The sequence below is a fragment of the Pleurodeles waltl genome, chromosome 10 (assembly GCF_031143425.1).
Source record: "Pleurodeles waltl isolate 20211129_DDA chromosome 10, aPleWal1.hap1.20221129, whole genome shotgun sequence".
NCBI lineage: Eukaryota > Metazoa > Chordata > Amphibia > Caudata > Salamandridae > Pleurodeles > Pleurodeles waltl.
The window spans coordinates 794,930,648-794,956,085 of NC_090449.1; the positions used below are offsets into that span (position 1 = coordinate 794,930,648).

A 25,438-nucleotide genomic window follows, 5' to 3' on the forward strand; every position below is an offset into this window, starting at 1 on the left:
GGTGGTGCAAGGTCTCTTTCAGCAGTGGGGACAGCCTTGGTTAATCTGTTTGCCTCCGCAGACAGTGCACAATGTCAGCTGTTCTGTGCGTTGGAGTTTCCAAGGCGGCACTCGCTCGGAGACGCTTTTCGTCTCGAGTGGAACTCTGGCCTCCTTTACCCCTTTCTGCCTATACCACTTCTGTCCAGAGTTCTCAAGAAGATCATGAATGACCAAGCCCAAGTAATCTTGGTGGCTCCGGACTGGGCACGGAGCGTATGGTATCCAGAGCTATTGAGCATGCCCACTGATCCTCCACTCAGACTGCCCCTTCGGGAGAATCTTCTGTCGCAGCAGCAGGGGATGGTTCTCTACCCGAACCTGTCCACTCTCCACCTTCGTGCGTGGCAATTGAGCGGCAGCAGTTGACGGCTTTTGACCTTTCACCTGAAGTCTGTGATGTAATCTTGACAGCCAGACGTCCCTCCACCAAAACGGTATACGCCTGTCATTGGCATAAATTTGTGGCATGGTGTACCAACAAATCTGTTGATTCCCCTCTTTGCTCCTCTTTCTGAGGTTCTTTTGTTCATTCTTTCTTTGGCCCAGCAAGGCTCTGCTTTGGGCACCCTAAAGGGCTAATAATCGGCTATTTCAGCCTTTCTTAGGTTGCCTGATCAGCCTTCACTCTTTAAGTCTCCCATTGTTAGTAGATTCCTTAAGGGCCTCACCCATTTGTTTTCTCCCACTCGATTTATCATGCCTCAGTGGGACCTCAATCTTGTCCTTACTTAATGTGTGCTCCTTTGATCTGATGCACAATTGTCCCTTACAGGTCATTACTTTCAAAACAATTTTTGTTGTTGCCATCACTTCTGCTCTCAGAGTGAGTGAGCTTCAGGCACCATCGTCTAAGCCCTCATTTTTGTCTGTGCACCCTGACAAAGTGGTGTTATGCTCTAAGGCTTCCTTCCTTCCCAAAATTGTTACACCTTTTCATGTAGACCAGTCCATCACTGACCAGCTGACCCTTGGAGTCTCAGTCCCAGCTTTTGACTGGGGCTGGGAATCAACTTTTCCCCAAGCAGTGCACGCAGGACAGGGTCCAAACTCTGCAAGCCCAAAGTGCAGCATGTGCAGTTGCTCCAGCGACACACCCTTTCTGTGTGTTTTCACCGGGTGCTAAGTGGTCTTCTTGTCCTCCTTTCAAGTCTAGCGAGTAACGAGGTTGAACGTGCCAGGGGTGGCATATTCATCCCAGGAAAGTGCCCGGAAGGGACCACACACTCACTAGCAAATGGGCTACTAGGTCCCCTCCCACCTAGTGACGAAGTTCCTGTGATGTGTGGCATCTGACCATCCCAGTATGCCACATTCTAGCCCCTTTCAAGATGTCACAACCCTTCCTTGGTTGTGAGAAGCACGGTAGCACAACCTAGAGGCTTGTCAGTGGGCTAGCCCCGAGTGGCCATATGGGTAAGCTTGCTGCTGCACTGCCCTTTGTTCTCAAGCCTCAGAGTCATTCACATGTCTCCCCAGACAGTCAGAAACCTGTTTGAATGTGTATGCCCTTGCGCAGCTGCTGAACAAGCAGGTTACTGAGGTCAAACTTTCTAAAAGCTGCCCACTATTAACAGTGACATTAATTTCGACCTGTGCATCAGGTCGCATTTAATGCCACGATTAATTTGATACCTCACATAACCCAGTTTGAGAGTCCCAGTCAAAAGTTAGTTGGGTGGCAATGCCTCATGGTAACCCTGTACTAGCTAATGGGGCTACCACCTTTACCCGCAGCAAAACGACAGTCTGGAAGTGCTGCTGCTAAGACATACCATAAAACAGATGTCTTATTTAGCAAAATATTGCTCCCTGCCATAGATATAGGTTTAAATGGCAAAGTCAAACTGGTAGTGTGAGCACTGCCCTTCCAGACTGCAGTGGCAAGCTTGGAGCCATTTTGTACATTGTCACACAAAAGATGGCACAAACAGTGCTTCAGCCCTAAGTGACACACTGTCTTACATGCCCTGGGTACCATATACTAGGGACTTATAAGTGAGGCCTTGCAATTGGATGTATCCCATTTGACATGTAATTTGTATGGGGTTAAGATACTGGCACTGATGTCTGGTTAGCAGGCCTCAGTACCAGACCTCTGTGCACTCTGAGTCAAGAAACCAGCAGCATCTGTCAAAAGGTGTGTGAGTGAATATGCAAAAAGAGGCATCTCCCTACATGGCTCATAAGGGATGGTCTAGCAGTGATCCTCACATGGCTTCCTCTGCGGTAGTGGACACCTTCATGCCATTATGGTGCTAGTCATTTGCAAACAATTGTTGTTTTCCTAGATGAGGGCAATTTATTTTGCCCCTGATAGCACTGAACCTTTTAAAGCCTCGCACTGCAACTAATTATCTTTCAATTTCCCAAGCATAGGACAGCAGTATTTACTCATCTGTGTTCACTTCGTAGCCTTCAAGACAATCCCAAAGAAATGTATTCTTCCTTCCCAAAGAATAATAGCTGATACAAAGTGAGACCTATCACCCCTCCCCGTTTTACTAGTTTCCATTAACAAAAGCAACATTTTAATATTGTTGTGATTACATTAATTGGGAACTCAAATGGAGCCTTCATGACCCAGAGTGTCATTTTTATTGTGAGTGAAATGTTTTTTTTTCTTTTATAAACTGTTGGAATAACTGAGCAATGTTCAGTTTGTCTCTAGGATATGTTTTACACATGTTTAGGAGCAGCGTTGGCCTGATCATAAGAGTGTTTCCCTCTGTAGGTATGAGAAGGATATCTTTATATGCTTATTTTCCCTTTGCGGTTTCCCACCACAGTGTAGTGCAGAGTAATTGGTTCAAGAGAGGCAAGTCACTATACACTGGGACAGGAGTAAAGTTATGAAAGTTGTACTGGTTGACCTTTCTTCCAGAAATTTGTATAGGGACATTCATTATCCTGTCAAATGTTTAAAAAATGTTTTGTATTTATTTGTCTAGGATGATGATGACAATGTACCTGCAATTCAAAATCCTCCAAGTATACTCCTGCACGAGCATGGGACAGGGTTCTGCTTTGATTCTAGGTAATGTATAAGCCATCTTGTATAATACAGTATTGTTTGTATCATTATATTATAACTGAACAAGAGACCAGCAATTTTGATTTCTATCAGTCTAGTGGTTTATTCCTGACTGATTAATTACTCTTTAACTGAGGAAGACTGTTGGCACTGCGCCTCATTCCAAACAGCTGGACAGTATTTTTGAGAACTTTAAAAGGGAAGGAACAGTTTTTAATTTCCAAAGTTTTAGAGTGACACAACACTTACCAGTAATTATGTAGTTTGGAGAAGTGAGTGACCTCACAAGAAATTACAAGAGCATTTATAGTATGTGCTACGTGTGACAGATGTTAAATCTAGCTATGTACTGTTATATTGTCTGTGGGAGTGTGTTTTGTCTGTGTGTGTCTATATACATACTGCCGGTCGCCAGTAGGTAGTTAGTTAGGACCTAGTTTCCATAGCAGCGTTTTTGCTTCACCAATATCTTTGGCACCGCTTGATAATCTTCACAAAATTTTCAAAGCTAATTTGACAGTTCGTTCAGCTGCTGTCTTGAAAGTTTTGGGGTGATCCATCAAGCTGGGGCCGAGCAAAAGGGGGTCGCAAAACGCATTTTCCCCATTTTTATTTCCATAGGGTCTTTAGACACACCAACAGCCCAAACCACTGAACAGAATCACACCAAATTTGGCAGGAAGCTATATCTTGGAGCGCAGATTGTGCTTTTTGTGATTTGTCTAAATCTGTTCAGTAGTTCTGGAAATTTTAAAGGGGAAAAATTTAGATAAACAATTAGGAGCGCAGAGCCTCCGTGGATCCACCACGGGTCGATTCACACACTAGTGCAATAATCTGATTGGCTGGATGCAACCTGAAAAGGGAGTTGTGGATGCCATTTTGTTGCATCAGGAAATGGTCCCCGGGGCTGAGATGTGGACTGTACAGAATACTGTTACCCTGCAGAAACCAGCAATAGTCGCATATAACACATAAGTCACTTATTATTCTGTAACATAAGCAGTAGTCAGGAAACATTACTACAGAAATGCACTTGTCATACAAATATCATAAATGCCCATACCAGGAACATTATAAAACATATGGCAAGTCATATAAACATATTAGCATATCATGCCCATAAAAGGAACATCATAAACACACACAAAAAAAAATCATAAACACAAGAAAATAGCAGGAAGGGACAAATACAATCATTGATTTCAAGTAATCAGTGATAAATCCTGATTTCTGGGGACAATTTCTTTCCCTTATTTATTTAAATCGTTTTGATAGCAAAGGTAAGCAGTGGTTATTCGGTAAACATTTCATAAATATTAACACAATCAAATTAACACAAAGAAAATATACATAACATTACAGACATTATAGAAAAGTATACATAACATTACAAACATTATAGAAAAGAGACCTACTCATTGAGTCGTGGCGGTATCACAAAGGAGGGATATGCCCCTCGTTCATTCTTTATCTTGTTGTCACTGTCAAGAAAATCAAATTGTGATCCACTGGGAGACAATGGCTGAGGACCTAAGGTGCACCCAGCTGTCAAGTACCTGTCTATTTTTTTCAAACGGTATTGTATGGTGCATATCTCATTTCTTTATACATTGACTTGTAAACCCTCAGTCTCGCATAAAATGGGTCGACGTGTTTCGGCCTATCAAATCATGGCCTCATCAGGACTCAGGAAGGGCAGAGCCGCCTCTCTTATTCTGTTGGCAGTCGAGATATTTACAAAGAGCCTCGTTTATTAGCTAAAGAAAAATTTATTGTCTTTAGACTTAGGAAGCAAGACGCATCCTCTGTACTTCTGGTGGTTCTATATTATTGTCGTAGTTGGGGAAACCAATTCCCTAGCTTCAAAAAGGGGCGAAGAAGCGCTTTTGTCGTTTCAGCCGGGAGGGAGGAAAACACTCTTCCTCGCGTGTGCTGTGTAACAGCCATAAAAGGAACATCAGCACATATATGGCACTTCATGAGGGAAAACAGGTTAACATACCAGTCCATAATGCCCATACCAGGAACATTTGAAATCTGTATGGTCCATAAAGAGTACCTGGTTTTATGAAGACAAGGAACCTCTAGTGCCACGAGGTAGAATAAGGGGGCCCCCGGTGCTCCCTGCACAGAATGGGGGCCCGTTTGGTGATTTTTGGGAGGAGGGAGGACAGCAAGCACCTCTCTTCCCCCCCCCCCCCCCCCCCCCCCCCACCCCTGGTTTTTATGTATGGGGCCCCTCCTGGGGCTCGCACCTAAACGGGCACCTACAGTCTCTGCTGGCCCCCCGGGGGCCACGATCCGCCTTCCCGGGGGGAGCAGACTAACCAAATTAGGGGCCAAGCGGTGTGGGGAGCCTCCAATTAGGTTTCCTCCCCGCCCGCAGCGGGAACAGCAGAAATTGGCCCCGGTGGAGCAGGGGGCCTCCGATGAGGCCTCCACCCAACTCTTGTAAGGGCGCCTGCACCCGAAAATGATGCACGAGCCTTGACCGTCACTCCCGGGCCGCAGCAGTGATCTGACTGAAGTGAGGGCCCTCTGGTGCCCCAAGGGCGCTCCTATGGGCGCGCTTCCCCCCGGGTGCACTGCTAGGAGCGCACTCGCTCCGGATGTCCAGTCTTCATGCCCCAGGGGCACCGAACAGCACGAGTCAATCGCGCTTCAGGAGAACAGCCCGCCCGGGCTGCAGTGGTGATTTTTAGAATCGGCGGATCGCTCTCAAGCGCAAAACACACAAAGAAAGTGCTCTCAAGGCGCTCAGGATAATCACAGCAAAATTCTCTCTAGGCGCTCTGTTTGGGGATGAAACACTCCTCATGTGCCTCAGCCAACAGGAAGAGCGCTCACGAAGCGCTAGAGAGGTGGTTGCAGGTGTCCAGGGCCACAGCACCCAACCCCTGGGAACACAACAGAGGGAGCAGGGCCCAGCAGCAGGCCAGCACAAAGGGTTGCAGACAGTAGGCAGTTCCTCCAATTGATCAAGCAGGTCACAGGTCAGCGCTGCAGCAGTGCAAGGCGGTTCCTGGCAAGTCCCTCCAGCAGCGTTCTGAGTCCAGTTACAAGTAAGTTAAGTTCAAAAGTGTCTCCAAGGTGTTTCCAATTGTGGGCAAAAATCCCCTGTACTTATACTCAGTTTTGCAAAGGTTTAACAAAGAAGGGGAGAGGAGGTCCCAGCCAGTTACAGCTGGTTCTGGGAGTACCCCCTCTCTTCTCTAGCACAGGCTCCAAACATCAGTTGGAGTAAACAAGCCTTTTGTGTGGGGCCGGGGCACAGCCATTACAGATGAATGTGTGCCCCGCCTCCCCTTCTCTCAGCCCAGGAAGACTAATCAAAATGCAGATGCACCTCTGTGACACCTCCACCCTCCCTGTGTACAGGCTGTCTGATTATGCACAAAGCCCAACTGCCCCTCTGCCTAGACGTGGATTAGAGTCAAACTGCAAAACACCAGAGTCATAAGCACAGAGAAATGCTCACTTTCTAGAAGAGGCATTTATGTAATGTAATAAAAAATCCATTTACACCAGTAAGCAGCATTTCTCACTACCAATACAACAATACCCAACATGCCTGAGCTACCCCTCATAAATCAGACAATAACCCCTACACATAAGGCAGGGCATTTCCAATCCAATCCTGTGAGAAAGCAGTGCTCACAGCATTGAGAAACTAAATAGGCTGTTTGTCACTACCAGGACAGGCCAAGCTACTAGACACATGTCCTGCCTTCTCCATATATAGTACCCTGGCCATAGGGCTAGCTAGGGCCTAGCTTAGGGGTGACTTACATGTAGTAAAATGGGAGTTCTGGGCCTGGCTAGTAAATTTAGATGCCAGGTCCCTGTGGCAGCAAGCTGCGCAGGCAGGCCCTGCGCTAGCAGGCCTGAGACATGTTTGAAAGGCTTCTTCAGTGGGTTGGGCAAGCAGGTGTATAGGCCCACTAGTAGCATTTAATTTACAGGCCCTGGGTATGGAGATACCACTGTACAAGGGACTTACAGGTAAATAAATATGCCAATTGGGTATAAGCCAATCACACCAACTTTAGAAGGAAGAGCACCTGCACTTCAGCGGTGATAAAGTTCTCAGAGTCCTAGAGCCAGCAATGAGAGGTCAAACAAAATTGGAGGAAGGAGACAAAAAGTCAGGGGATGAACCTACCAAAAGGGCCAGGTCCAACAGTTGGGTCCTGAATTTACTTGCACAAAACAATAGAACTTCAGCAGTTAGTTATTTCAAGTAAATATAACTTGTGTCCTAAGGTAACTATAACTCTCGTCCTCGCCATGCACTGCTATAACCCCCGATATTACAGCATTCATGACAACTTCAATAACATTATTAAAAATATAAATCAAACATTAGCAGTCAAATTATTGAAGAAAGAACTGTGCATAGTGGGGAGTTATAGTTACTTTGGCGTGTGTGGCTGTAGATACACATGCTCTGTATACTCCTGCCATCTAGTGTTGGGTCCGGAGTTGTGCACGTTATTTTGTTTTCTTTTTCAAAGAAGTCTTTAGAGTCACAGGGTCAAATTACTCCTCTTCTATGTGATATTGCGTATGTGCATTGACTCCAGTGTTCGATTCTTTTCTCTCCCCCACCTGGTTCGGAGTTGTGTGCCTCTGCTCTGGGTCTTCAGCTCCATTAGGTTTAGTTCTTTTCTCTTTCTTCCTGTTCTGATTGTGTTGTTTTGATCACACATTTTTACTCCTTTGCTCCCGTCGAAATCTGTCATCTTGGTGCGAAGAATGTCGCACATTTTAAAGCTTCGGCTTCGACCTCTTCGGACCAAGAAATCACTTCACTGTTGATCCGAACCTCGAGACCGGCCAGTCAGTCGACTTCATTGACCTCCGCACCGATGAAGATCCACAAGCCCAAGCTTTTGGTACTGAAAACTTCAGAGCCGAAAGACTCCGGCCAGTCTTCCACTACTCCTTCACCTGTCAAGCCGATTCTTGAAAAACTTCACATCCAAGAAGAAACTGATTGCATTATTGCAACTCTTTCCTTTCCTGTACCTCCAAAAAGGAAGTTAACATTTGAGAAGGCCTTGGACATACCTTTCACTCCAAGGAAGAAAACAAGGGACAAGTCCACCAGCCCAGCCCAGCCCATCATGTTTCTCCTCCTACTCCTCTTCCACTATCACCACCACCTCCTTCCCCTCTTCACTGTCCACTACAGTCCCCCTATACAGGACACACTTGACTCCTCAAGGGTCTCCACACACTTACACTGGTGGGGTTAGAGGTCCATTGGTTGATACTGACCCATGAGATGCTTATGATCCGGTTCCCCCCACTCCCAATGATCCAGACCTTTATCCTGCTCACCACTCTCCTCCATAGGATAGCACCTCATACCAACATGTCGTATCCAGGGTGGCAGCGCTCCTCAATGTGCAGTTCCATAAGGAACCCATAGAGCAGGACTGTGTGACACCCTCCCCAACACATAGGGATACCCGGGACTTCCCCATGCTCCCTGGCATAATGAGACGTGCAGAGGATATATTCAAGGAGCCAGTCCACTCTAGGGTGATCACCCCCTATGGATAAAAAAATACAAGGCTGCCCCTTCGGATTCTCTTTTTATTAGAAGCCAAGTTCCACCTGTCTCTATTGTTTCCACCACTGCCTGTAAGCGGGCGAACAGTCAAGCCCCTGGGTGCTCTCCTCCTCTAGAAAAGGAGAATAAACACATAGATGCAGCTGGAAAAATGGGGGCGGCACAGGCCACAAACCATTGGCACATTTGCCAATTCACAAGCACTTTTGGCCCTCTATGATTAGGCACATTGGGATGAAATGGAGGAACTGTTGCAGTACCTCCCTGAGGAACACAGCCAAAGGGGACAGCAAATAGTCCTCAAGGGACAGATTCTCACCAGCAGTTTCATATGGTGTGCTCCCGATGCAGCAAGGCACACATAGCTTTGTGTTCTGGTTTCAACCCAGAACTCCAACAGGCAGTCTTAAAGATGCCCTTTCATAAGGAGCACCTGTTTGGACCACAAGTAGATACTACACTAAACAAGATGAAAATAGACGCGGATAAGGCCAAGGCAATAGGTGCCTTACAGATTCCCACACACAGGGGCTCCTTTTGACGCCCAGCCTATAGAGGAACATACAAGTCCTCCTCCACAGATGGATCCACATCCCAACACAAGCAGCTTCAATCCTCTTACACCAGGGGCTATTTTATAGTTTCATTCAGAGGGACAAACAAAAAGGCAGAGCGAAGAGTGGCTCAAAAGACAAACCCACTTCCACTGCAAAGCAGTGGCTGCTTACACCTCCCCCTGACCATTCTACACCTGTTGGAGGAACACTACAGCACTTCTATTCCATCTGGTACACCTTCACTACAGACCAGTGGGTACTAGCCATTATCCAACATGGCTATTGTCTAGAGCTCTATACCACCCCCCAACCCTCCCTAGCACCCACAGATTATCTCAAACAGTTGTCTCTCCTCAAACAAGAGGTCCAATACCTTCTTCTCAAAGGGGCCATAGAACCTGTTTCTCTGCAATACCAAGTTTCAGGAGTGTGCTCCCTACACTTACTGATTTCCAAGGAGGAGGGGTCTCTCAAACCAATACTGGATGTCAGTCCTCTAAACAAATACATCCTATCAGAGCACTTTCATGTGGTCACTTTACAGGATGTCATTCTGCTTCTGCAAACAGGTGACTTTGACGGCTCTAGATCTAAAGGACACCTACTTCCACATACCAATACACCCCGTACATCAAAAATACTTAAGGTTCATCATAGCAGACAAACATTATGAATTCAAGGTCCTTCCATTCAGGGTGAATACCACGCCTCAGGTGTTCACAAAATGTGTATAAGTGGTTGCAGCAAATCTGCGAAGACAGAACGTCCATGCGTTCCCTTTCTTGGACGATTGGCTCATCAAAGCCAGTACACTTCACCAGTGTCAAAAACATACACAGATGACAGTAGATCTACTTCACAGACTAGTGGTGAATATTAACATCCCCAAATCTCACCTTCAGCCTCTACAAGTTCAACCTTACTTAGGAGCAATATTGAATACTCAAGTGGGAGCTAGCATACCCCAATCCCGCTCGCATTCATAATTTTCAAACACTTGTGCAACAACTCTAAGTAAACCAGTCCTTCACAGTAAGGGAAGTTGAGCATCTGCTTGGGATGATGGCCTTTTGCATAGCCATAGTTTCCCATGCGGAACTTCAACAGTGTCTGTCTTGCAAATGATCTCCGTGCACGGGTCTCCTGGAAGATCTAGTGTTGATATACTGCCACACTGTTTTCTGCAATGGTGGAGCACCAACAACCTATTGAAGGGATGACCTTTTCTGGACCCTGTTCCTCACATCACCTTAACAATAGATGCATCACAGATGGGTTGGGGTGCCCATCTGGAACACCTAACAGTTCAAGGTCTGTGGGATGTCAAACATCAATCCTTCTATATCAACTACCTGGAGCTGCAGGCGGTCTTCCCTACACTGAAAGCTCTCCTTCCTCACTTGTCTCACAAGGCTTTCCCGGTCCAGTCGGACAATGTGGCAGCCACGTGCTGTTTACAAAAATAGAGGGGACAATGTTCTCACAATTGTCTCAGACCACTGCTACTGCAAAACAGACAGCACCTATCACTATTCAAAATACCAGTAATCAAAGCTTTCGTGGAAGGACTCAAATCATTCTCCCTAGGGTTCCCCAGCATCTTCCTGGAATCTTAATATTGTTCTGACTAGACTCGCGTGTCCCCCATTTGAGCCCCTACACTCATTCCAGGTTAAATTTCTAACGTCTTAGTCACCATTACCTCATTCAGGCGTGGTAATGAGCTTCAGGCTTTAACCTTAGAAGAACTTTTCTTCCACATACAAATTCTTTGGAGAGGTTTCAACAAAGCAATTTCTCCATGCACTTACAGGGTTTAGCTTCTCAATCTTGCCAGTTTCATTAAACATACCACACATTTTGCAGTTATGGAATGACACCTAATATCAATCAGTCTTACTAACTACTACAACAGTGATACATGGTTCAGTAAAGACTCCTGTGATGCAGAACTAGGACTACAAGTAAGTCATCATCTTTGCTGGTGCAAATTGATAGAGACTTCTTTTTGCAGATTCCATAAGTCAGAATTTCCCCCAGGTGTCCGACTGGATCTGGAGATTTTCCTTTGAGCAGTACCCTTGCGTGCTCCCAGGTGGCGTTGGTTGTCTCTGCATCCGCCGGCGTCGTGGTCCCTGCAATGACATTGCGGTCGTATATAGGCTCCACCTCGACGCGCTGACATAAGCTCTATTCTTTCCCCGCCGGCCTACGCGCAGATCCGGAGAGAGCTTACCCTCAGTTGTTTTTTTTACTTACTCTGACCGTTGTATGCTTGCAGTGTCTGGAGCGCAACCACGACCCATGTACCCGAAGGCTTTGAGGGACAGTCCCTAAAGCTCATGGTGGCCCGGCTCTTGACTCTGCTTTGCTCCTGGTTTCGAACGAGAGGAAGGTCACGAGACCGCTTGCAGAGTCACCACCACTCTTCTTCATCCCACTCGAAGTCCTCAGGACACTCGGGTCACAAGAAGAAGTCGAAGAAGGACAAGCGTTCTTCGACTTCGCCCCGTTGCTCGGATGATGTGACACTAGAAGAGTCTCAACACTAAACCTCTGTCCGAGGAGCCTACTTCTGGGTCGGCTCTGCACCTCCCTGAGTTTCCGCGAGCTGGAGCCACCCCTGCCCAGCTAAGAGAATTTTATGAGTCCATGTGCCTCCATTATTGCCATACCGAGCCCCTTGCTGCGCCTTCAGGTCTTGTGGGGTCAGAAGGGGTTCCTCGGGTTCTGCGCCGGCAGCTTTGGCCCCAGCTCCTGAGGGGCCCTCTGGATCTGCTTTAGGATATGTGCCATGCGACCTTCCCCGGCGCAAGAAAGACGTCAACGCTCCCAACGTCATTTGGGCCTACACTGGACGTCAACACAATACTTATCCCTGATGACCCAGAGCCGGAAAGGCATCGCTCGATGCTGGATCCGACGTCGATGGGCTCTACTCACCCCAGGTTGGATCTTTAACCCCTTTCCTATGGTACGGGTACAGGGAGAGTTTGGAGGGGTTGCTCGACCCTCTAGAATACCAGCTATCCTGAAAAGGACTGTGCACAGGAATTGGGCGAGTCTACTGGTCTGGATACTTCCCCAGACGCTAATATGCTTTCACCACCTACCGTGGCTACGGAGGACGGGGCGTCATATTCCATGGTGGTCAGAAGCAGAGCTGAGGTCCTCAGCCTTAAACTCCCTTCTGTGGCAGTCAGGACTAACCTCCTGACTGAGGTGCTTCAGCTTACAGCTCCCACTTTGGAACCCCTGTTACCCTTTAATGAAGCCTTCAAAGTTGTCCTACTGGGTACCTAGTCCAAACCCAGCACAGGGACTCCTGTGAATAGGACAATCGCCCGCCGCCATCAGACTGCGCCAATTGACCCTAAGTTCCTGTCCCAACACCCAAGGCCTTAGAGCCTTGTCATCCAGGCTTCTTCTTCATCTGGCACATTCCCATCCGCACCTCTGGACTGGGAATCAGAGACTGGACCAGCTTGGGAAGAAGATGTTTTTTTTCCTCCAGTCTGGCATTTGATCTGTAAACACTGCATGCTTTTTTGGCTGCTACACCCATACCTTATGGCATATGGCCGCGCACATGCTGCTGCAGCTCCCGGAGGAGGCTTGGGCCATCCTTTCACAAGCTGTTATTGATGGGAGGGATGCGGCCAAGTTCACAATATGTTATGGGCTGGACACGACCGACTCTCTGTGCTGATCGGTTGCGACAATGTTGGCCTTACCGCACCTCGCCTGGTTGAATACAATCTCTCAAGGACATGCCCTTGGATGGCACCCGCCGCTTTGGAGACAAAGTGGACTCGGCGCTCAGTTGTTTTAATGAGTCCCTGGCTATGGCATGGTCTCTTCGCCTAGCAGCCGCCGCTCGTTCAACACAGTCTGCTTTTTGCCTCTTTCGTTGCAATAGGTGGTGCTCTGCATCTAAATGTGCTATGCTTTGGCAAAGAAGCAGCCCCTCGAGGGTTGGGGGCTCACTCCACCAGAGCAACTGCTGTCAACACAGCGTTAGCATGCAGAGTTCCTGTCCTGGACATCTGCCAGGCAGCAATATGGGCATCTCTGCACATGTTAACGTAGCATTACTCCCTCAACAGCCAGGTCCACAGAAACGGATACTTTGGCCGTTCAGTCATGTAGGTCTTTCTAGTATGATCTTGATTCGCAGTCCACTGGTGAGGATGGTATTGGTTGGATATCTATTCTAAGGTGGGGAATCTGCAACCAGAAGTCTCTATTAGATTAGCAAGTTACTTGCCTTGGGTAACAAGTTATCTGGTAGAGACATATTCTAGTTGCAGATTCCTTATGGACCCGCCCATCCCCCCTGTACTGCATACTGATTTGTAGGAACAGAGTTTCTCTTTTCAGGGCCCTAGTTATGGCGCATCATTCTTAGTGTTGATGGCTCCACGCTGCAAGCATGGCGTGGGGAACGTCGTGAAAAGAAACTGACGTCAGCGAGCCGGGATGGCGCCTATATACGACTACCACGTCATCACAGGGACCACAATGCTGAAGTGGAGGCGATCGACTCCACCAGACGGTGCGCAGGGGTACTGCTCAAAGAAAAATCTCCGGATCCAGCCTGACGCCTAGGTAGACTAGAATATGTCTCTCCCAGATAATTTGTTACCAAAGGTAAGTAACTTGTTCTTTAGTGCCAATGCACTTTTTGCTCAAATGGGAAACTGACCTTGTCCCTGCAGACAGACTCCGGCTATGTTTAATGCCCTTTCTAATACAGACAGGTTTTCTGTGTTTTGGATATAATATAATTGTGCTTGATTGCGAGTACAGCAGGGCAGAACGATAAAAGCAACTACATTTTAGAAAGTTAACTGGATGTGTTCTTAACACAGCAGAACAATCCTTTGTTGTTTCTCTTACAAAGTGACTGTTTCACTTTCTTCTGGCATCTAAAATCCACAATTCTTTGTCATGGGATCTTCATTGATTTCATAAACACGCACATTTTTTCAAGGAGAAATATCTTCCTCAAATGCATTTTAGAACTAATACATATGCAAAAGCTAAATTTCTGTCTTTTGAAAAGCAGATTTTTACTATAGGGATATGACCCAATAAGAAACTCAAGGTGAGGAGTGTCTCATTTTTGGGTTAAGATGAGTCTGCTAGGAAGATTCATATCGAAGATGCCCTGTTCACTGTGTTGCATTGTCCCAACTCAGCACTTGTTGGCACCTACTCAGCTATATCCAGAGTCCTGTAAAAGTTGAGGTGCCATCTCTGGTCTGATCGCTTTAGGACGAGGTCTAGTTCTCTAGTGCTGAAGAGCTTGGACAGTGACATGCTCATTAACAATGTGTCCTTGCCAGGTGAAGGCTTCACAGCCATGACCTATTTCTCCATTAAGATGTTAATGGGCCGTGTTCTCTGTGTCTAGAGCGAAGGACAAGGATCTGTATCCTAAGATGGAGGGGAGGTACCTTTTATACTGACGCTATCTGACATGTTTAGAAACTTTGGTCTTGATCTTGGATACTCCATCATGACTGTGACGGTTATCCTGTCTGCTGTATTACAAGTGACATAAGAAGTTATGCACTTTTAATATGGCCGACAGGATATCCATTATGTTACGGAGTATTCCATCTGCAAAGATCTAAATCAGGCCCCATGGTAACAAACCAAATGATCAAACAATATGAACATGCTGTAACATGCTTTCTACCTCGTCCAGAAATCAAATCATTGCTGCTATCCTCCTCATCATATTTAACAAAAGCAGGAACGAGATCCTCTATCCTCTTGAGCAAAGCACAAACAATCTAACTTTGACTTCTAGTGCAATTACCTAATTGGAATCCATCTTCCAGGTGTGAAAAATGTGCAAGTGGATCACTCATGAGGTCCTAGCAAAAATGTGTATTGTGCAGAACTTTTGAAAGCATCTATCTGATAGAGACTTCTAGTTGCAGATTCCTTACCTTAGAAATTTTCCCCAGGTATCAGACTGGATCCAGGGATTTTTCTTCGAGCAATACCCCTGCACGTCGGTAGGTGGCATCGGTCAACTCCGCAGGCATCGTAGGCGTCATGGTCGCCGTGATGACGTCAGGAGTAGTACATAGACACCGCCCTCACGCAGTGACTTCAGTTCTTTTCTTTCCGTGCCACGCGCTGATCCAGAGAAGAGCTACCCTGGCTACTTTTTGGCTGAATTTGACCGTTTTGTCGAGTTTTTTGTGTGCGACTTTGGTGTGTTGAGGATGTCCCCGAAGACCGGGTTCAAGCCTTGTGAGGACTGCCATCGGACGATGTCTGTGACGGATCCTCATCACGCTTGTCTGTGGTGCTTCGAGCGCGACCATGACCCGAAGTCGTGCTCCGAGTGCCGGGCCATGCACCTGAAGGCTTTAAGGGAGCGGTCCCTAAAGCTAATGGCGGCCCGGCACTCTACTCCACGTAGGTCCAGGTCTCGCTCGAGGGGAAGGTCTCAAGATGGGTCGCAGAGTCATCACCACTCGTCTTCTTCCAAATCCTCGGGTCAAGGTAAGAAGTTGAAGTCCCATCTCTCTCCGACTTCACCCCGTCGCTCGGCCGACGCGACATGGGAAGACCGTCCACGCACTAGACCTCCGTCCCTGGAGCCTGCGTCTGGGTCGGCTGCTCGCTTCCCTGAGTTTCCCAGAGCGACCCCCGCCCAACTAAGAGTTTTACAAGGCCATGCGCCTCCTATTTGGGCGGGCTGACCCCTATACGGTGCCTTCGGGCCCAAGGGATTCGGCTGAGGGGCCTTCGGGTTCCGCGCCGGCGGCTTCGGCCCGGCCACCGAGGTCACCTCCAGATCCGTGCGCGGATCCGCACCGGCGCCCGTCGCACCCTTGAGACCTTCCCCGGCGGTGTGTTGATTATTGACGCTCCCGACGTCGGCGGTGCCCACTATCAATGTCGACCCAATTCTTATCCCAGACGACTCTGAGTCAGGGTGGCGTCGGCAGACGCTGCCTCCTGCTTCGGTGGAGCCTATTCTCCCCAGGTCGGATTCAGACCTTTTTTCCTATGGGTACGATTATGGGGGGGAAACAGAGGGGTCCCTGGACACTTATGAATACCAGGATGACCTTGCTATGGACTGGGCACAGGAATTTGGCAAAGCCAGTGGTCTGTATACTTCTCCTGACACTGGCATGCTGTCTTCTCCTACCGTGGCTATGGCTGAGGGAGCAACTTATGGTATGGTGGTCAGTAGGGCAGCTGAGGTCCTCGGCCTTGAGCTTCCTACTGTAGGGGTCCGGTCTAATCTCCTGATGGAGATGCTTCAGCCTGGGGCTTCTACTTCAGAACCCCTTTTACCATTTAATGAAACCCTCACCGATGTCCTTTTGGGTACATGGTCCAAACCCAACACAGGGGCTCCTGTGAATAGGACTATCGCACGCCGCCATCTGCCCGCTCCGAACGACCCTAAATTCCTGTCCCAACACACCACGCTTGAGTCTTGTTATCCAAGCTTCCTCTTCTTCAGGCGCGCTCCCTTCAGCACCCCCGGATAGGGAATCCAAAAGGCTGGAACAGTTTGGCAAGAAGTTGTTTTCTTCCTCCAGTCGAGCGCTGCGGTCTGTGAACACCGCATGCCTTTTGGGCCGCTATACCCACTCCTTGTGGGATACGGTTGCGCAAGTCCTGCCGCAGATAGCGGAGGAGCCCCGTGCTGTCGTCTCCCAAACAGTGAATGATGGGAGAGACGCAGCAAAGTTCACAATCCATTGTGGGCTGGATACGACCGACTCTCTGGGCAGGTCGGTTGCTACGACAGTGGCCTTACGGCACCACGCTTGGTTACGAACTTCTGGTTTCTCTGGGGATGTCCACCAGTCACTCATGGACATGCCCTTTGATGACACCCGTCTCTACGGAGAGAAAGCGACTCGGCCTTGGAGAGATTCAAGGATTCCCGTGCTACGGCTTGGTCCCTCGGTCCCTCGCCCACCACAGTCAGCTTTTAGCCCCTTTCGTGGACACGGAAGGGGCGCCCTGTTGTGTCCTCCACACAGCCACCGTGCCACGCATGCTGGTCAGCCTGTGCGTGGCCGAGGACGTGGAATCCCACGTGGCTGTGGGACAGGGAACCAGAGGTCTTTTCAGTCCACCCCTGCCCCCGATGCAGCCTCCAAGCCCTCCTAGTCCGTCTCCTCACTCCCGTCCAGTTGGTGGCAGGATTCGCCATCGCCTGCCCCACTTGGAACATATCACCACAGACAGGTGAGTTTTGAAGATCGTTCGAAAGGGCTACTCCCTTCCTTTTGAATCTGCTCCACCACACATGCCACCATCCTTCAATCACCTTCCAGAGGATCATTTGGCGCTTCTCTGCCAGGAAGTCTCGGCTCTCTTGGCCAAGGGAGCTATAGAAAAGGACCCCCTGCCAGAAGTAGGTTGTGGTTGTTATTCCCGCTACTTTCTGATACCAAAGAAGGACAAGGGCTTATGTCCTATCCTAGACCTTCGGGACCTAAACTAATTCCTCAAGAAGGAGAAATTCAAAATGCTCACCCTGGCTCAGGTTCTATCTGCCTTAGACCCAGGAGACTGGTTGGTAGCGTTGGACTTGCAGGACGCTTATTTCCACATACCCATCCTGCCTGCCCACAGACGTTATCTACGATTCGTGGTAGGTCATGAGTACTTTCAGTTTATTGTGATCCCCTTCGACCTTACCAGCGCCCCTCGGGTGTTTACGAAAGTGATTGCGGTGGTTGCAGCTCATCTGCGCAGGTTAGGGGATTCAGTATTCCCCTACCTCGACGACTGGCTGTTGAAAGCGGACTCGCCCCAGAAAGTCATCTTCCACCTTCAGACTACGGCAAACCTCCTGCACACGCTGGGGTACACTATCAACGTGCCGAAGTCACACCTGACTCGCTCTCAGCCGCTCCCTTTTATCAGGGCAGTTCTGGACATAGTGCAGTTTTGGGCTTATCCTCCCGACAAACGAGTCCAAGACATTCAGGCTATTATTCCGATCTTTCGGCCTTGGTCTTGGGTTTCGGTGAGATTGACTCTGAGGCTGCTGGGCCTCATGGCCTCCTGCATCCTGTTAGTAACATATGCCAGATGACATATGCGGGCTCTGCAGTGGCACCTGAAGTTCCAGTGGGCGCAGCATCAGGGTAATCTACCTGACCTGGTCCAGATCTCGGAGGGAACCGCGAAAGACCTGCAGTGGTGGCTATCGAATCCAAATTGGGTCCACGGCAGATCCCTCTCCCTTCCCCAACCAGATCTCTCTATAGTGACAGATGCGTCACTTCTGGGTTGAGGTGGCCACATGGGAGAGGCAGAGATCAGAGGCCTCTGGTCTCCGGCGGAGCTCCATATAAATCTGCTGGAGCTCCAGGCGATCAGGCTTGCGTTGAAAGCATTTCTTCGCTCTCTCAAAGAGAAAGTAGTGCAGGTGTTCACGGACAATACTACCACCACGTGGTACTACAACAAACAGGGCGGAGTAGGGTCCTGGACCCTTTGTCAGGAGGCACTACGCCTCTGGACATGGCTGAACATCAGGGCATTACCCTGCTGGTTCATCATCCGGTGGGCTCTCAACGCCAGAGCGGACGAACTCAGCTGTCGATGCACAGCCGATCACAAATCGTGTCTCTGTCTGTAGGTATCGCAAGGTCTCTTTCAGCTGGGGGGAAAGCCTTGGTTAGATCTGTTCGCCTCCGCAGAGAACGCGCAATGTCAGCTGTTTCGCGCATTGGAGTTTCCAAGGCAGCAGTCGCTCGGAGACGCTTTTCGTCTCAAGTGGAACTTCCGGCCTCCTTTATGCCTTCCCGACCTATCCCTCTTCTGCCCAGAGGTCTCAAGAAAATCAAGAACGAACGGGCCCAAGTCATCTTGGTGGCTTCGGACTGGGCTCGAAGAGTATGGTATCCAGAGCTATTGAGCATGTCCATCGATGCTCCACTCAGACTGCCTCTTCGGGCAGATCTTCTGTCGCAGCAATAAGGGGACAGTTCTTTACCCGAACCTGTCCAACCTCCGCCTTCATGCGTGGAAATTGAGCGGCAACAGTTGACGGCTTTTGCCCTTCCACCCGAAGTCTGCAATGTTATCTTGGCAGCCAGGCATCCATCGACTAAAACTGTAAACGCCTGTCTATGTTATGTTATTGAGACTTATATAGCGCCAGCTACCCGGAGGCCTCCTAGCGCTGATCAGTGTAAAAGTTTAGAACATACTGGAGGAATCTCAAACTTCCCTGGAGAGGGGGAACTTAGAAGAATTTAGACTAGCCAGGTTTTAATGGCCTTCCTAAATTCAGTCTCCTGATTCATCATGCGAATATTCGTGGGTAGGGAGTTCCAAAGTCTGGCTCCCTGGTACTTCAGGGATCTTCCTCCCCATGATGTTCTCTTTACTTTCGGTACCACTACCAGGCTTTAGAGGCCGATCTCAAAACTCTTGTGGGTGTATATAGTGAAATTAATTATTTTAGATAATGAGGATCCTTTTTATATAGAGCTCTGTGGAAGAACCAAAGAGCCTTAAACTTTATCCTTTTTGCCACTGGAAGCCAGTGCAGTTCAATCAGAGCTTTTTTTAGCTAATGTGGTCCTAGGCAGATTAAAGAGCAGACGTGCTGCAGCATTTTGTACCACCTGTAGTTTGTTACCACATAACCTGGAGATCCCAAAAAGAGGCTGTTTCCATAATCTAATCTGGATAAAATCAGGGCTTGTATGGCCAATCTTTTGGCCAATGGTGGAAGCAGACCAAAATCTTCCTTAGTAGCTTAAGAATCCCAAAACAGGTGGTTGACGTTCTCTTGGCTTAATGTTCCATGGTGAGTTTGGGATCCAACCAAACTCCCAAGGCTTTAATCTGAGCTTTGGGGGGGGGGGGGGTTTAAGTAATCTAAATGTATTACTGGTCCTATATTTTTAGAAGGCTTGCCCAGTTTTCCTAAAAACATAATTTCTGTCTTTTCTTCGTTGAGTTGCAGCCTGCTTTCTGTCATCCAGGCAGCAATCGCTTGGAGACAGGCAGGCAAGGCCGAGTTGACCGCCTCCTTATTGGGGGAGAAGGAAACCACCAGCTGTGTGTCGTCCGCATATGACACCAGGGATACCCCAAAGGGTTCTATGACTTCTGCTAGGGGGGACATGTAAATGCTGAACAGAGTTGGACTCAAAGATTAGCCCTGCGGAACTCCGCATAAAAGTTTCAACTGAGCTGAGAAAAAAGAACGATCCAGGACTTGAAAGGTTCTATTTTGTAAGAACGAGCTTAACCATTTAGGCGCCCTTCCTTTAATCCCACTATTTGCCATTCTTTGAATGAGTAGATCATGATTGACCGTATCAAATGCCGCTCTCATATCTAGCATTAATATTACAGTTGCCTGACCTTGGTCCATTCGTTTTCTCGCTTCTTCCGTAACCGCAGTCATGGCAGATTCAGTGCTGTGGCCCGGTCTAAAGCCCATTTGAGTTATATGCAAAATCTTATGTTCTTCCAGAAAGCGCAATCGTTGTATATTTACATGCTTATCAATAATTTTTGCCATCATGGGAAGGAGCGAGATAGGCCTGTAGGTTTTAAAGACCGCTCCATTTAGATTAGGCTTCTTTAGAAGGGGCTTGACCACTGCATGTTTCCAGGAGTCCGGCACCATCCCACTTTGTAGCAAGCTGTTTAACAGCTCGGTTATTACCGGATTTAGCGCTACTCTTCCCTGCATAATAATATGGGGAGGTGCGGGATCAAGTGGAGAGCCTGATTTTAATTTACTAAGGAGCCCCAAATCTCCTTCCTCAGAGATGGGAAGAAAACTCTGCAAAATATTGTCCCCTTCCTTCTTCTCCATCGCATGCCCTGCGACTCCCCCTACTTCCCCTGAGAAGTTTTCATAGATGTCCTCAATCTTCTTTAAGAAGAAGGAGGCAAAATTGTTACTATGTTCTTCTGAAGCTTCCATTGCTTCCGGGCATGCAGGAATATACAATAGCTCCTTGAGCACACCAAAAATGTCTTTAGGAGATCCTGCCGCCTTTTCAATTTTATCTCCATAAAAGGTCGCTGGGGCTAATCTGATCTCCTTCTGGTACAACCTAAATGAACCTCTGTACTCTTCTCTGTCCTCCTCCTTTAGTGATTTCCTCCATTTCCTTTCAATCTTCCTACCGTTCCTCTTTAATGTTATTAAGTGGTTATTGAACCAGGGAGCCTTTCCTCCCTTCTTTTGCTCAGAGAGGGGTGTATAGGGCAGCACTCTGTCCAGACTATCAGAGATCCACTCATTAAAAGAGGTAGGGTCTATCTGCCGGTCCCTCATAAAATATTTTTTATTTCTATTCAGTGAATTGACCCATTCTGTTGTCTTTAGTTTATTCCACTTCCTAATCTTACTGTTGGAGTGGTGGTGGTGTCCAAACCTATAAGTTATATTAGCCTTTAAGGTGATTAAAAAATAATCGGACCATGCTACAGGGGTAGGGGGTAGTGCGACCAACGATGAAAGATTACTAAACACCAGGTCTAAAGTATGCCCTTTCTCCTGTGTGGGGCCTCTGATCATTTGGTGTAATCCCAGAGCTTCCAGATCATTCACTAACCACTTAGTTGCCATCAGTTCTAAATTATCAAGTTGGATATTAAAATCTCCTAATAAAGTAAAATTCGGCCTATTGCAAATGAGACTTGCCATCCGCTCTGGTAATAGGTTCAGGAATTCATCATAGTCCCCGGGGGGCGGTAGAGTAGTACTCCTGTAAATGTAAACGTAGGATTGAAGGTAATGGAAAAAATCATTCCCTCACACCCTGAGAGGTCAAGGGGACTATATTTAAAAAGAAAATCTTGTTTAAAAATAATTGCTATTTCCCCTCCTTTCCCTTTATCTCGATCGGTTCTTGCTATCACATACCCTTTGGGTACTGCAAGAGCTAAATCCGGCCCTGAACCCTCATGGAGCCACATTTCTGTCAAAAAGAGGGCATCTGGTGCCCCCTCGCTCAGCAAGAGATTTATGTCTAGTTTGTGTGCTGGCAGAGAGCGGCAATTTATTAGCTGAATCCTCACATTATATTTGGAGGGTTCTGCCTGATCTGAGTCAGGACCCATAGGCTTTTCCAGAGTCCAATCACATCTAGGGCAGGACCATGTCTCCCTCGCATCGCTGGGACAAATGTAGCAGCCCTCTCCTACTCTTTTCCTAAGGTCCTTAAGCACACCTGACGAAAAGGGAAAGGTATCTGGACTTACCATACTTAATTGATGCAGGGGGGGTGGGTGGCCCCTAGCCCCGTCCTGGCGCGGACGGGCTTGCCTTTGGCGCGCGCGCTGCGCTCACGCCGGGACCAGTTTTATTAAAGCTGGGAACCGGTCAACTAGACCGCCAACCCCCAAGATGGCGGAACTACGTGGGCCTCTACAGTGTGGTAAAAATGGCTGCCCCTTAAAAACCGAACTTCATTACAAATTCAATACAATTTTAAAAAGATGTTTAAAACTTTGCAATAAAATGTGCTAATCGGCTGACCTTGAAAAACCAATGGTCAGGCCAGGAAAATGCAGTCTGACCAAAAGTGCAGTGCTCCTTCTCCTAAATAAATCGTAGGTTCCTCTTGTTCACATCAACTTTTCCACCTATTTCAATTTTTCCCCACACCTTAGTTCCCTATTCCTCCCACTCTCCACTACCCGTTTACATGAATTCAACCACTTTAAAAACCTTCAAAATCCAATGGAATAAATTTGTGGCATGGTGTACCAACAAATCTGTTGATCCCCTTTCTGCCCCTCTGTCAGAGGTTCTTCTGTTCATTCTTTCTTTAGCCCAGCAGGGCTCTGCTTTGGGCACCCTTAAAGGGTATTTATCTGCCATTTCGCCCTTTCTTTAGCTACCTGATCAGCCCTCACTCTTTAAATCTCCTATTGTGTGTAGGTTCCTAAAAGGGCTCACCCATTTATTTCTTACCACTTCGTTTATCATGCCTCAGTTGGACCTTAATCTTGTACTTACTTATTTGATGTGTACCCCCTTTGAGCCAATACATAATTGTCCCTTGCGGCTCCTCACCTTCAAAACTGTCTTTCTGGTCGCTATCACCTCTGCTCGCAGGGTGAGTGAGCTTTAGGCCCTTTCCTCAAAACCTCCATACTTGTCTGTGCACCCTGACAAAGTAGTGTTGCGCACTAGAGCTTCCTTCCTTCCTAAGGTGGTTACACTCTTTCATGTAGGCCAGTCCATCACTTTGCCTACCTTCTACGCACCTCCACATCCTTCCCATGAGGAGGAGAGACTCCACCGCCTGGACACAAAAAGAGCGTTGGCGTTCTACCTCAGTGGTACTAAAGATTTCCGGGTGGACGATCAACTCTTCGTTGGGTATGTGGGTGCGAAAAAAGAGAAGGCGGTGCAAAAGCGTATCTCTCAATGGGTGCTTCTTTGCATCAAAATGTGCTACGCTTTGGTCAAGAAGCAACCTCCTCAAGGCTTGCGTGCTCATCCCACGAGAGCAAATGCTGCCTCCACTGCGTTAGCACGCGGAGTTCCTGTCCTGGATATCTGCCAGGCAGCTACGTGGACATCCCTGCACACGTTTTCTAAGCATTACTGCCTGGATAGTCAGGTCCGTCGAGGTGGCTTTTTTGGTCTTTCGGTCCTGTAGGACTTTCTAGTATGATCTTGGTTCGCAGCCCATCACAGAGAATGGCATTGCTTGGGTATCTGTTCTAAGGTAAGGAATCTACAACTAGAAGTCTCTGTCAGATGTACAAGTTACTTACCTTCGGTAACGAAATATCTGGTAGAGACATCTTCTAGTTGCAGATTCCTTACTGCCCTCCCATTCATCCCGCTTGCAAACTGATTACTAGGGACAGGGATTCCCCCTTTCAGGTCCTTAGCTCTGGCGCACCAATCTCAGTGTTCTTAGCGGCTGTGAGCCCTGGCGTGGAAAGTCGTTAAAAGAAACTGACGTCACTGCGCGAGGGCGGAGTCTATGTACTACTCCTGACGTCATCACAGGGACCATGACGCCTGTGGAGTCGACCGACGCCACCTACCGACGCGCAAGGGTATTGCTCGAAGAAAAATCTCCGGATCAAGTCTGACGCCTGGGGGACAATTCTAAGGTAAGGAATCTGCAACTAGAATACGTCTCTACCAGATATTTTGTTACCGAAGGTAAGTAACTTGTACGTTTGTCACATCAGAAAATGTAAATATGTTATGTATCCCGATATCCAGAGCTGTGTCTGTATAGCTCTATATTTCCCATGCCATGATAGTATTCAGGCCTCACAACAAACTGATATTCAGACCAAGTCTTCTATTCAGATTGGCTGGCAGAATCCTTAATCTCAACCATATACCACTGTTTTGGGTTTCGGACTCCTGAATAACTCTTATACATTAACATTTAAAACTGCATAAACATCATAAACTAATTGAATCATTGTGTCAAGGGCTCCTATTACTTCAGATTGATTATATTCCGTTTTAAGCATCTAGAAAAAAACTATTGCCCCAAAAATATTTGGAAGGGGCAGTACTGTGTTCTCTTCTATTTATGCCTGAATCTGCTTAAGAAATGTCTCCACAGTGGTTCTTCATCTAACTGCTATCACGTTACAGATAATGTCCCTCTGAGACATCATTTTAATTAGCTCAATGATAAATGATATTCAGAAAGTCTACGTAAAGTCTGCTTGACCCACTGAAAATGTAGCCTTATTTCCTTCAGCAGGCTTCCTATTGCACCTTAGCATGACAGGCTACATTTCTCTGCTCCTTAAAATCAAGGTTGTTTGTCAGATCTTGCTATTGGTTACAGCTGAAAAGTAAACGCTCCTGCTAAGGCGCATAGCAATTCCTGTTATCTGTAGTCATTGTGTCTTAGTAAGCGATGAATGGATACATTCCTCAATCTTAAATAAGTCAATAGCATAGCTTTTTGCTTTGATTCAGCTTCTCATTAACATTGTAACTTGACACATTTAAAATGTGCATAGAGCGATGTGAAAAGCAAAATACATCATATTAAGATAAGATTCAGTGGTTTTACATATTAATATATATCTGCTATTCATCTACTTCTAAGTCCTAGAGATGGATAAACGTAATTGTTGTGACACACAGCAATATTTAAAATGTTCTTTATACGTGGGTGAAGATTATGCTACATAATTGGCTATTTGACTACATTTTTCAAAGACTTACTGGGGGAGATACCCATCAAAGCG

General features: G+C 47.4%; 1 protein-coding gene across 6 annotated transcripts in view; it reads left to right on the plus strand.

The window, feature by feature from the left end:
• Positions 1-25,438, plus strand: part of TAX1BP1 (Tax1 binding protein 1) — a 638,481-nt gene that overhangs the window by 599,680 nt on the left and 13,363 nt on the right. For all 6 annotated transcript variants that reach the window (XM_069211447.1, XM_069211444.1, XM_069211446.1 and 3 more), the window contains one exon: positions 2,991-3,076. In XM_069211447.1, coding sequence (XP_069067548.1) covers positions 2,991-3,076 — 86 coding nt within the window. The remainder of the gene's footprint in view (positions 1-2,990; positions 3,077-25,438) is intronic.